The sequence below is a fragment of the Madurella fahalii genome (assembly GCF_045866475.1).
Source record: "Madurella fahalii IFM 68171 DNA, scaffold_2, whole genome shotgun sequence".
Lineage (NCBI taxonomy): Eukaryota > Fungi > Ascomycota > Sordariomycetes > Sordariales > Madurella > Madurella fahalii.
The window spans coordinates 8761202-8774034 of NW_027263972.1; the positions used below are offsets into that span (position 1 = coordinate 8761202).

Here is a 12833-nt window from a genome sequence, read left to right on the forward strand (position 1 = left end):
CTCTCCCCAAACACAAAACCATACCACAAACGCCGCAGAATCAAGCCAACAATGGTAACGGAGAGCAATCGACTAAGCAGTCACAGCAGCCTGCCTCCTCCCAGCCGCGCCCCTTCGCTGCGACTGGCTCCCACCAGCACCGCCAGGTCTGGCCAGCGTGTACTTTGCAAACGCCCGGGCCAGCGCCTTCTTGCAGCTGACCTTCTGGCTGCCGACAAAGCTGTCGACCGTGACGGCAATGGCCCGGTCAATGTCCTGCGACGAGCAGTACTCGGACAAGCGCATGCGGCAAAAGGCTTCGCTGATGCGGATGATGGCTTCGAGGTGGCGGACCTAAAGGGATCACAAAGATTTGTCAGCAACGCGTTTATGTCTAGCAAAGTAAGGGAGGACGCTACATACCGTGATGGGATACGCTCCCGTGGCCAGACTCTCCCTCCGCATGTCGGCAAACAACCGCGCCACTTTGTCCTCGTCCATGTGGTACAGCTTGGGCGTGCACCGCTCGCGTGCGTAGAGGATGTACTTGCGAAGGAGCTCCTGGGGGATCTCGCCCTCCTTGTTACGGCCTGCAGCGGCGTCGGTACCCGTTGTGGCCTCTGTGTCGGGCTCTACCTCCATCGACTCGCCGCCGGTCGCGCTGGTGGCGGTCGCCTGCGTGTTATTGGTCATGGGATGACTACGGCTGTGAGAACCGACGATGAAGCGCGCCAGGCGCTCGTCCTCCTCAGGTTCAACCGTGTCACGGACCACGCAGAGAATGTCGAAACGGGAGAGGATGGGCTCGGTCAGCTCGACGTTGGCGGAGAAAGGGATGGTCGAGTTGTACCGCCCGCCGATGGGGTTGGCGGCGGCGATGATGCCGCAGCGTGCTTGGAGAGTCGTGACGATGCCTGCTTTGGAGATGGAGATGGTCTGCTGCTCCATGGCTTCGTGGATCGAGGTCCGGTCTTGGTCGTTCATCTTGTCGAACTCGTCGATCAGGCAGGTACCCTTGTCGGCGAGCACCAGCGCGCCACCCTCTAGAGTCCACTCGCTCGTCAGCGGGTCCCGACGGACACTAGCCGTGAGACCGACAGCGCTCGCACCCTGGCCAGTGGCGAAGACTGCGCGGTGCGCTGTCTTCTCGACGTACTTGAGAACTTGGGACTTGGCAGTGCCCGGGTCACCGAGCAGGAGCACGTTGATGTCGCCTCTGACGTGATGGGCGCCCTTGGTTGTCTTGGCTACGCCGCCAAAGAGAGAGAGGGCAACCGCCGTCTTGATATCTGTGTGGCCGTAGATGCTCGGCGCAATCGAGTTGATGATCTTGTCGACGATATGCGGGTCCTTAGACAGCCGTCGAATCTCATGCTCATCCTCTTCGGTCATGCGGAAACCAGCAAGCTGATCGTGCGACTTGACAATATTGTTAGCCTCGAGGATGGTGGCAAAGACGGGGAAGCCGTTGCGATTGTTGAGCTGAGCATCGTAGTTGTTCTGGTAGATGCCCGTGACCTCGATTTCCTCGCCAGGCTTAGCCTTGTCGATGAGATCCCAGAGCAGAATCACCTCCCTGTGGCGGGGAAGACGGCCGGCAGGGACCGTGCCCGGAGATTCTTGGAGAGTGAGCTTCTGGTAGTTTCGGTAGACGGTCTTTTCCGAATTGAGAGTGAAGGGGCCGCGAGATTGACAGCTCTGGCAGTACGTGATCTTGACTTCGACATTTGATTCCTGCTGAAACGGACCGAGAGTGACGCCGCACTTGGTGCAGTCGAACTTGACGTACTTGAGCTGAGGGAAGACGCCCGACCTCCTGGTCACGACGCCGCTGACTCGCACAAGGCAGTTGAGATGTGATTGGCGGAGTTGGCGAAGGGTGTAATGAACCGGGAGATCAAAAATACGGACGTGGATCTCGGAGTGGATACGCTCATAGTCCGGGTAATGCAGCAAGACGACGTCCATGGCGACTTCGTCGAACAGCTTCAGCATCGCGGCCGGGGCATTAGCAAGGAAGTATGCCAGGATAGCCTTGGAGGTGGAGAGGTGCTCGTAAGAGACCTCGAGCGACTCGGCGTTGATCTCACCAAGGGTGCGGATGCGGTTTCCGTAGACCGAAGAACCGCTGTCATCGGTATACTCCGTGAGGAACGCCTTGAACTCTCTCTTGATGGTCCGCTGCACAGCTGGCTGCGACACCCACTCGGTCAGACTCGAAGCCTTGACATCGTGCAGGGCCTCGAGCGAGAGCTCTTCGTCCATGATGTCGGCATCCATGTCTTCATCAGGGTCCTCATCGTACCGATGCCTGCGGCGTCGGGGCTGAGCGGTGAGGTCGATGTCGCGATCGTCGTCTTCGCCGGGCAGGAATGCAGCAGGAATGCGCTGCCTCCGGGCGACTTCCCGGTCTCTGCGGTTCAGCTGGGCCTCGAGGCGCCGCCTCTCACCCAGGTTCATGGCATCATAGTCGCCCTCGTCGTCAATGTCGATGCCTTCGTAGACATCGTCGGCCCTATCGCGGTAATCCCGCTCGAAGCCCTCTCGGAATAGATCGACATCGTCCTCGGCCATTTCGTCGAGGTCATCAATGTCGTCTTGGATCTCAACCTCCTCCTCGATATCGTCGTCATCATCGCCGCCGTGGGCGATGTTGAAGGCGGGAGGGGAGGACGGCATGATCGGGCTCGAGGCGTGACCAACTGAGGACGTGGCATCGTCGCCATTAGTGCGTGCACGCTTGCGGCCTGCCCTGCCGGGCGTCACGCCTCGGTTGGCCGACGAAGGGTGATCTCGAAGCGGGGAACTAAATCCTTTGGTGAGTACAGATCAAGGCTGTTGACGCCCAACCGAACGTACCTCATGCTTTGCGATTTTTAGACGGGGAATGTACAGGAAACTATTTCAAAAGAGTGGAACAACTGGCGACTTGTGGTTGTTGCGGAACAAGGGAGACCACAGCCAGGGTTTGGGGGGAGACGGGGGGAATTGTCAGGGCGGGAATTGGCGAGAGCGCTTGCTGCTGTCCCTTGCTTTTCGCGTCGCGGATTAAAGCAGACGCGTCTACGCGATGCCGCTAAACCTGATTGGGGCTTTCGCGTAAAGTGGTTGCTGGCTCAGAAGGTGGGGCTGCAGCGCGATAAGATACCCTTCGCCCCCCAGCTTCAGCCATTACTTCGTACACCTATGGGAGCTCCGACTTGCAGACAAGCGCAAGTTGATTCTACTTGCTTTTTTCCCATCACCAGAACCGAATTCGATGATATTCACCTGACTTAGAACTCGGCATTCCGTCTCTTCAGTGCGCCGCAATGGATTCCGCGTCCGCGTCCGCACCCCAGGCCTCTACCATTGAAAGCGCCGACGCGCCGCCGGCCACGCGCACCAAGGCGCGCAGCGAGAGCATCTCGCAACGGTCGGACGACTCACACACCGCCGCCGAGTATGTTTCTTGGATAGCCACGAATTGTCTAGATTGACATGATATCTGACACCTGCTTCCAGATTTCTTCGTGACCAGATGCAGCTCGAGGCTGATGCGCGAGAAGCCCTGCCATACGTGCGACGTCCTCGGCCCAGCCACGTTGACCGTGACTAACACATCGCATTAGAGTATCGAGAACTGCACAAAGGCTCTGGGCCCGCTCCGCCAGAGTGTTTTCGCATGCCTGACGTGCAAGCCGCCGCCAGCAAACCCGTCGGACCCCTATGATGGCGCCGGCGTCTGCTATGCGTGCTCCGTTCAGTGCCACGGCGAACACACGCTCGTCGAGATCTTCACCAAGCGAAACTTTACCTGCGACTGCGGCACCACCCGCTACCCCAAGTCAAGCCCGTGTAGCTTGCGCATCGACCCGAAGACGAACACGAAAGGCGGCGTACACTCTGAGGAACCGGACCCCAATAACAAGTACAACCAGAACTTCCGGAATCGGTTCTGCGGCTGCGAGTGTGACTACGATCCGTTTCAACAGAAGGGCACCATGTTCCAATGCTTAGGCCTGGGCACGCACGAGACGGGCGGATGCGGCGAGGATTGGTGGCATCCTGGGTGCGTCGTCGGTTTGGGTCCCAACTGGTTTGAAAATACGACGACAAATAAAGTCAAGGCCGAATCCGGGGACGGCGTAACAAATGGTTCACTCCCGACCATCGCAGAAGACCCCGAAGCGGCGCCGCAGGATGGCGCCGCCGGACCCGGCGAGACGGTCGAGGATGATGAAGACCCCCCTGCTCCTCCGGGCTTCCCGGCTGAAGACGAGTTCGAAGGGTTTCTCTGCTACAAGTGTGTCGACGCGCATCCTTGGATCAAGAGATACGCTGGCACTCCTGGGTTCTTGGCGCCCGTCTTCCTCAAGCAGAGTGACGCAGTTCAGGAGATGATCCAGGAGACGATTCAGGAGACTATCAACAACGGAGAGTCTAAGAAACGCAAAGCCGAGGAAGACGACGAAATCGACTCTCAGGCCTCCAAACGCCAAAAGAGCGAGGCCGAAATCGCCGACACTCCCCCAGCGTCGACTCCCTCAGCCGACTCCGAGCCCGCAGCAGAGAAAGAGAAACCCCCCTCGTGCAAACTCCCCAACCTCCCCCCCGCCCCAGAAGGCCAGTTCTCGCTCTTCTTCAAGGACTCATTCCGCGAGCAGCTCTGCCACTGCGCGTCGTGCTTCCCGCTCCTGGCGCCGCACCCGCAGCTGCTCGAGGAGGAGGAGACGTACGAGCCGCCCGTGTCGGAGGACGGCGGGGGGTCCGAGAACGGCGGTGCGTCGACGGCCGGGAGCGGCGGCGGCGGGAGCCTCTACGACCGCGGCGAGAGCGCCCTGCGCAACGTCGACCGCGTCCGCGCCATCGAGGGCGTCATGGCCTACCAGCACCTCAAGGACAAGCTTATGCCCTTCTTCCAGCAGTTCGCCGAGAGCGGCAAGGCCGTCGGCGCCGAGGACATCAAGGAGTACTTTGCCAAGCTGAGGGGGGATGATCAGGCCATCAAAGAGGCTGGGGAGGCGGCCGGGCGGGAGGATTTTAGGGAGGAGCAGAGCGGGTACTGAAATCTGGGTCGGCGGCGTCTAGCGGTATTTTGGGGGTTGGGACTGGACACGGGGCTGGAGAGGCTAGTTGCTGTTTGGGTTCTTCGGTTATAGCGTGTGATGAGGGTTGCTGGGTTGGCTGTATTCGTAGGGATTCATTGGTTCGGCTGGTTGGGTCAAAGGTTCCGTCACGGGTGATTATGGCTTGGGGAATTCGGGTTCGCTTTGACCGTACCATACGGGAGGATACATTGCTTTTTCAAGACGGTTTTGTATTTCTTCTGCCCACGCCTGAGATCCGTCGTGGCTGGTTTTGAAAGTATGAATTCCTTGCGGTTGTTGACCAGCTGTAGTCCGGAAAAGGAACTTGCTAATTCCAGAAGTTAACTTACCAAAGTGAGGGGAAATGTGTGTTGACACTTTTGATTCCCAATTTGCCGTGGCGTAGTTGTTGTCTCTCTCGTTAGCATTCTCTATTGCGTGTCCGCCTACTCCTGTCCTTCTATCGGCATGGACCCCCCAACGCGGGCCCCGCCGGTCTTCTGTTTCCTCGTTTCTGGTAATTTAACAGCTCGAGTAACCGCCCGCTAGCTGCCATTCCCTCCCTATCGGGGCGTGGGCTTCCATATACGTTGCTGGGTGAATTTATGATGAGACAAACACAGAGATGAGGGGGAGACACAGATGGGTTTTTCATCTGTTGCTACGGACCAACGAAACGTTTGTATCGGTGTGAGCTTCTATAGATGTGAGAAAAACAACAGGTCGACCGTAAAACGTATCAGTTTGACGGACGGCCGGATGTGACTCTGTGCGTGGAGTGAGAGCGTATCTAGATTCGCTTGGCTGATACCAAACTTGGCTCTGATACAACATCCACACATCACCGCTTTCACCTCGACACTCACGTTTCGGTATTTATTCCTATCTCAGCTCATGCCAACCTCATTACAAACTCATAACCCCAACCCAACCCAACCAGACAGTCAATGATCAATAAACGTAATCCAGTCAATCTCCCAAAGTTACTTCCCATTCATCTTGCTTGTCTAGCTCCACGCCCAAGGTAACTGATGCCATGCAATATATATGCCGCCCCCGCCCGGCGCCGTCCAATCTAAATAAATGCAGAACTTGATGCGGAACGATGATGTACTGCAGCGCCGTGTCTCATGATGTGGGTTGCGAACGGGAAGCGGGTAAAAAACAAAGCTCGGTGTGTGAAAAGAAAACGAAAAGAATAGTAAAAAGACGTAATCCTGTGATACAAACGAAATCAGGACGGCCAAGCCCTGTCGGCCGTAATATATGCCTCCGATGTCCTTGTGCATGGCCTGTCCGCCAACTCCGGCACTTGCATCTTTCCTAGACAACTTGCGATCGTTGTCAATTCATCAATAGGTCCTTCCTTCGTAACACATTTAGTACTTCTTGTATTTCTGCCACGTCGTTAGCCCAATTCTCAAGATACCAAACGGGGATCGTATATCACTTACCGCCTCCATCCGCCGCCTGTTCTGCGGATCTAGCGAGTTAGTCGCGCCGAGCAACGTCTGCCCAATGGCCTTGGTAGCGCCGATCGCCGGTCTGAAGATGATGGTCGGCGCCTTCTTCAGCACCGCCTTCGCTGCCCCCTGCGCGCTCTGGCTCTCCATCACCTCGGCGGGCACAGCGATAATGGCGTCCCGAGCCAGCGACAGGTCTCTGGCTAGGCTGACATACGCGTCCCTCACGCCCTGCATAATGCCCAGCGGCTGGTCCGCGTAGGGGCTAATCTTCCTGTGGCCCTCCCCGCCATACTCGGTCTCTTCCCAATCGTCAGCCCCCGCCGAGCTGCTCTCCCCGGCCTGGTTGGGCACGAAGAGGCCCTCAGCCCCTTGTAGTGCATTCTGCGTCCCGATAGCTAACTTAGCGCCTAGCTTCACAACCTCAGTTCCGGTTGTCTTGGCAAAGGCCGTCGCGCCCTTCCTGACGCTCCGCACGATCCGGCCGTCTTTGCGGTATTCTCGGATCGGGATCTCGATCAAATCCCTAAAGCCGCTGCCGGCGTTGACCAAAGGCCGCACCGGCGCCAGACCGGCAAGGACGCCCGGCAGTTGGTTTCTCTTGACGTCGTCCATCCAAACATCGTTAAGCTGCTTCCCTAGCCTGTCAAAACCGGACACGCCGTAGAGGATGACGTGGCGTAGGACCATGCGGGCATCCTCGAGGATCATGAAGTTCATGAACTCGGTTGTATGACCCGAGCGCAGCCCGGCATAGTCAACCCGCTTCGGCTTGAAGTCAAGCTTGACCGGGATGTCCTTGATCTCGACTCGCTGCATGAAGGGGATGTCGCTTGGCGATGCGTGGATCGGCATCGAATCATCTTTGAACTCAAAGAACCTAGTGATGAAGTCGAGCGCGTCTTGGTCGACATGCAGCCTCAAGGGAAGAACAGTGACGGTCAGGACAATCTCCGAGGCCGGCGTGGATAGCACGGGCTTCGTGTTGATAATCTCGAGATGGACCATGCTGGCGCCGAGTTCCCGTTCCCCAGCGTCGAAGTCGTACATGGCAAATTTCTTCCAGGTCGACTCCGGAACGTGGTCAAAGATGTCGAGATCACGAATCCTAACGTCAATCGAGCTCACTGTCTCCCCTGAGCCTGGCGGGAAGACCACCAGGTCCGCGTTCACCCCCTTAAGTTCAAAGGTGATCTTGTGCCGCTTGCTTCTGTTCAGCTTGAGGCTCTTCGACCGGCGGCGCTGCCCGGGCGCGCGAACTGTAGTGGCAGTCACGGCCGTGGTAGCAACCGACGCTGTTTCCATGTCCTGCAGGTCCTGGTTGATGGCCTGGGTCAGCTCTTTAGGATCGCGGTTGGCGGGAATTCCGATATAGATGGAATTGAAGAGGAAGTCTCCAATAACTGTTTCGTCCTCGTCGGAATCATGATCGTAGCCGCCTCGGCGATCTGCCCGAGCCCGTCGTTCGTATGCTTTTGCCTCCACATCCTGAACCGCCTTGGCAATGACCTCTCTGGTGCGCGCCCAATCGTAGCCATCAAACAAGTGCCAGATGACGTGGACATCACGAACCGCGACCCTCAAGGGGCTACGGTGGACATTGGAGTCGTTGGAGTTATCATACGTGTTCATTTTGGAGTTCCAGCGGTGAGCCGCGCCAGAGACGTTGGACTTTGGCTGAAAATAGCTGTCATGGATAGAAAGGTTTTCGCTGCTGCGCTTAGCACCAATGCTGAGGAGGACACCATCGTGGGTGTCTTCGATTGTCGTGCTCCCGGCGACTAACGACGGATTGGTGGCGTCGAAAAGCTCTTCCTGGACAGTCCCTTCCTCATAGTACTGCGAATCAAGATCAAGCGGGCTGTCGTTCGACCCACCGTAAAAGTCATCCTCACTGCCAGCGTCGTCGGGCACTCGACCGGCCAGCTCGTCGGCAATCGCAAAGTCATTGTCGTAGTCATAGTCCCCTTCAGCTTGGCCGAATGCTTCGGCGCTAATCGACGCCAGCAGGTCTTGGACGGGGACTACAGACGTTCTGTACTTGATCTCTTTGCTCGGTGGCGTGGGTGGCTTCAGCGCGTTGGCCAGAGCGATTAGTGTCTGGGTCGAGTCGGCGCAGGTTTCGAGGACCAAGAGATCGTCGCGTAGCTCGAGTTCTAGTCGCGTCCCGCTTTCTGCGTCCTTTACAACTTGCACTTTGGCTCTAGCTGAGGAAATCTGGCATATATTGACGTATCCCTTGCCACATAGCTCGGTGACTTGAGCAGATGGAGCCACTTGCGGGCGCCGGGTTGAGGCAAACGGAGCTCCGGTCGACTCAAGTATCACGATATCATCAACCAGAAGGACAGACGCTTTATTCAAAGTGGCCTGCACGCTGATCGTATCGCGTTTTCCGGGTAATACCTCGAGATGGGCATCGGTGAGCACAAGGGTAAGCTTAGATGGCATGCCGAGAGGGTTGAGACCGATGAGGCAATCACGGAAGGCCACATCCACTTTGATGGCCTTGGCGACTCTGGCCTGCTCTACCGTGGACGATTCTGAAGGGGTCCTCTTGATCGCAGCATGTGCCTGGTCGCCCAGGTTTGCAACAGAGGCGGCGAGGCTAGCCTCGAAATCTTGGGGAGTAGCATCCTCGGCGAGATCCAGCACGTCCATGATGGTGGGCACCCGGTACTCCACGCTCAGCCCATTCAGATTGACTTTGAGGACCGGCTCGATGTCGTCGATCAAACGCATCATAATGACTGGTGGTTTCTGGGAGGAGGCAGTCGTAGGTACTGGTGCGGTTCCCACGAGTTCTTCGATCTTATTTCGCGTGACCGCGGCCGCACCGACGGCGACGGCTACTAAAGCAGGCACCGTGATATGCGCCACCTCGAGGTCTGCGAGAGACGCCTGAACAGCACCGAAGCGTCCACCGAACTCGATATGGCCCTCGAAGCTCTTGACGTGACACAAGGTCAGCAGGCCCGGCCGGTCATCTTCAGGGAGGTACTTGGCGACAGTCCCAAGCTTGGCCAGGTCATCAGCCAGACCCGGTAGGCAGCTGAGCTGCTGTAAGTTGCCCGCATCGACCCTGGCTTTGCCAATAGTCAAGGATAGCACCGGCCCTTTTCTTCGCTGTCTGAGAAGCGTGTCCACCATGATCTCATCCTCATCCTCGTCGAACTTGATTTTGGAAGGGGTAATCAGCTCGAGCAGTCGCTCGAGATCCTGGGTTCGCGGCAGCATGGCGTAATCGAGCCTGGTATCCACTATCTCGGCGATGATAGGGGCGTCGGCTTTCGAGTTCCTGATGTGCGGACCGGACAGTCGTATCCTGCTCAGGTGGATGCCAATTCCTTTCTCTCTGTTGACAAGTTTAAGAGCGCTAGTATTTAGAGCGACGCTGCAATCCCTCCCAATAACGTCCAGTAGGATGCCGTTGATTCGCAAGTCGGTCTTGTTCTCTTTGGCCGCAACTCGATCATCGGGGTTGATGGGTGCTTCGAACCGAACGCCTTTCGGTTTTTGAACCGGTTGAGTTGCTGTCTTGCCGCCTCTCGAAGTGTTAGACGTGATCGAGGAACCCATGTTCAGAAAACTGCTCAGCCCTCCGAACCAGCTGAAGGTTTCGTCCAGTCGTGGGAGATCCAGCTTGACGTGGAGGGGTAAGGTGTTGATTTCAACCCGTGAAGCCTCAGGCCCCGACGTGGCCTTGACTGAAATATCGTGCCCGGCGGTTGGGAAAGTGCTCGCTACCGATTCGAACAGCCGGACTGAACGATCGAACGAGATTATATCGTCGTTCGCATACCCGAATCTGAATTTCTCGATGCTGACATTGGTTTCTGTCTGTGAGCCCGAGGTCGATATCGAGCCACGGAGGTCTACCACGCTAACTTGGAGCAGTATATCAGAGCTGAAGTCAGCCGTCCGCTTCTGGAACAGTCTCTCCGGAGTATCGGCAACTCCTGCAAGTTTCTCTAGGAAATGCACGGATAATTTCTCGACGGTGAGTTTGATCTCTGGAGTCGTCGAATTGGGCTCCGAAGCTGCTGGATCAACGGTTTCGCTCGAGTGACCCTGCGCCGCTTCGATGAGACGAGACACTACCATGGCCAACAGGAAGCCGATGGAGGCGTCAAACCGGACATCCACGGGCTTCAGTATAACCTCGATGGATTTATCAACGGGCGCGCTCTCGGTGTTTGGTTCGCTTACGGGAACGAGGTTGGGGCTATTGGAGGCCGCGGAATGGACCGAGAACGCTCCTGGCAGGTTCTGGGGTATAGACTTTCCGAGGTCGGGAGCACTGACTTGGATGTGGTTGTGTGTCGACGGGAGGTAGACGGAGATTGAGCTCAGTGACAAGATTTCCTTCACTAAACGGGTTGGCCCACGAGGCGTCGGAATGTCGTCCTGTTGCGGCTCAGGGTCGTCTTGAGCAAAGGGTGGTTGTGTGTGTAAGCCAATACCATTGCCACCGGAATCTCTATGAATCTCGTCGTCGGGAGACCCGGGCCGATAGGTCGACGGGAGCTGCACGGAGCTTTCACCAATGGTATGGCTATTCTTACCTTCCACACTAGAACTACCTTGTTCCTGCAGCTTCAGAGTTGCAGGGGCTACTGCGGAAGGTGTGGCAACGTCTTCGTGCGAGGATGACTCAGCATCGGCGAACTCGTCCGTTTCATCCCATGACCCTGGCATGGCGCCGCGCAGCTTACCGGACGCAGCCTGAGAGAAAGCGCTCATATACATGCTCGCAGCTTCCTCATGGCTGTAGAGGTGTGATTGTGTCAAATCCTCTGCGCCTGTGCCGCCAGAACTGCCGCTTGTGGACACGGAGTGGATGGACGCCTGGGGCGAAGGCGTATTCGACAGCGAGAAACCATCAGGCGGACGGAGGAAGGGTTCCGACTGCGCCTCCCTTTCAAAAGCTGACCAGGTTGTGGGTTCGGGTTCTACAATCGCTGATTTCGCAGGGTCGCGAATGGCGAGCGGGGAGAAGTCCTGGTGAACAGAGTCACGACCTGAACCTTGCCGGACGGAACCTCCGGATAGGTCTTGATGTAGAGAGCCTTGAACTAAGTCTTGATGAACCGGCTCTCGGTAAACAGAGGCTCTAGGGGTCGATAGGGGCGACATCGGCTCCGTAGCTTCCCCGCTCTCCGTCTGGTCGTTGTTCTCTTCCAAATCGTATGGGATGTTAAAGGCGTCCTCGCTGTCCTGCAGCGGGTATCGGCTGTGCGCAAGCTCATCCGAATCCGCTATGGAACCGGAACTGACGCTCCTCTCCGGCCTGTCTGACAGATCTGGGAAAGTGGGTGCTTCGGTCGTCACTGGCGATCGCGAGGCTACGGAAGAAGGCATCGACGGAGACGGCGCCAATGATGAGAATACGTTTGCTTCGGAGATCAGGAAAGCTCGGATGTTGTCCAGCAGAATATGCCGCTTGCCGTCCTTGGGTACGATTGTGGGACTACCGTCTGCTGCTTGCCCCGGGGTAGTCACACCTTCCACATCGATGTTGTCCATCGATAACTGGAACGTGACCAGTTCAGGAGCCGCCGGCGTAGCATCTACCGGCACCTCAACATCGACCTGAAACGTAACGCCCCGCACATGGACCTGCGTCCTGTCCACGATGCCCTGCAAGAAATCGGTTAGGAAGGCGGGTAGTGACAGAGCCTGGCCGGTGCCGAACGTCGAGCTATCGTCGCTCTCCGCTTCGCTGATGGCCACGGAAGCCCCAAGGTCCTGCGTCTCCGCTACCAAGGCTTCTTCCAGCTCCCTCTTCTCTTCCACCGGCTGTGTCTCCAAGAACGACTGGGCGAGATCCGCAGCTGTCGGCACAACATCAGCGGCACCTGTGTCTTTCCTCCGTTTCCCGCTAAGCTGCTCGTCCTTCTCTTGTTTGGATGCCACCTTCAAGCAGATGCTCACGCCGTCTACCTCAACTGTGATCGGGCTCGTGTAAAAGTCCATAGGAATCGTGACGCGGAGAACAAGGACTTTGGCCTTTTGGAGCGAGAAGGCTGGTGGAAGCCCCAGCAGCCCCTCAAGTTTCTGTAGAGGATTGTCAGCCCACGGAGAATGGCACGCACGCTGCATAGCTAGTTATGGGGCGGTACCGGAAGCACAAGACCGACATCCCGAAACTCTAGGACGGTATTCCGCCCCAATGCAAAGTCGAGATTCTCCAAGTCGAGAGTCCGTGCATCGAATATATCCAGACGGGCGAGGGCAAACCGCAGCAGTTGCTTCGGCATCAGCGAGCTGCGGAAGGACTGGAAGAAGGACGCCATGGTGGGGGCTGTTTCGTTATCGCTTA

General features: G+C 57.2%; 3 protein-coding genes across 3 annotated transcripts; 1 reads left to right on the top strand and 2 right to left on the bottom strand.

Annotated features, from left to right (window-relative positions):
• Positions 1–72: 72 nt before the first annotated feature.
• On the bottom strand, positions 73–2843 carry MCM2 (MCM DNA helicase complex subunit; the record flags this gene model as incomplete). The annotated part of the gene is made up of 3 exons (XM_071060782.1): positions 73–333; positions 403–2785; positions 2839–2843. The coding sequence occupies 3 exons, from the start codon at positions 2841–2843 to the stop codon at positions 73–75; spliced, it is 2649 nt and encodes an 882-aa protein (XP_070916883.1).
• Positions 2844–3290: 447 nt separating this feature from the next.
• MFIFM68171_05363 (uncharacterized protein) lies at positions 3291–5027 on the top strand (the record flags this gene model as incomplete). The annotated part of the gene is made up of 3 exons (XM_071060783.1): positions 3291–3421; positions 3484–3538; positions 3591–5027. The coding sequence occupies 3 exons, from the start codon at positions 3291–3293 to the stop codon at positions 5025–5027; spliced, it is 1623 nt and encodes a 540-aa protein (XP_070916884.1).
• A 1400-nt stretch (positions 5028–6427) lies between these two features.
• On the bottom strand, positions 6428–12807 carry ATG2 (autophagy-related protein 2; the record flags this gene model as incomplete). The annotated part of the gene is made up of 3 exons (XM_071060784.1): positions 6428–6445; positions 6503–12568; positions 12634–12807. The coding sequence occupies 3 exons, from the start codon at positions 12805–12807 to the stop codon at positions 6428–6430; spliced, it is 6258 nt and encodes a 2085-aa protein (XP_070916885.1).
• Positions 12808–12833: the final 26 nt, after the last annotated feature.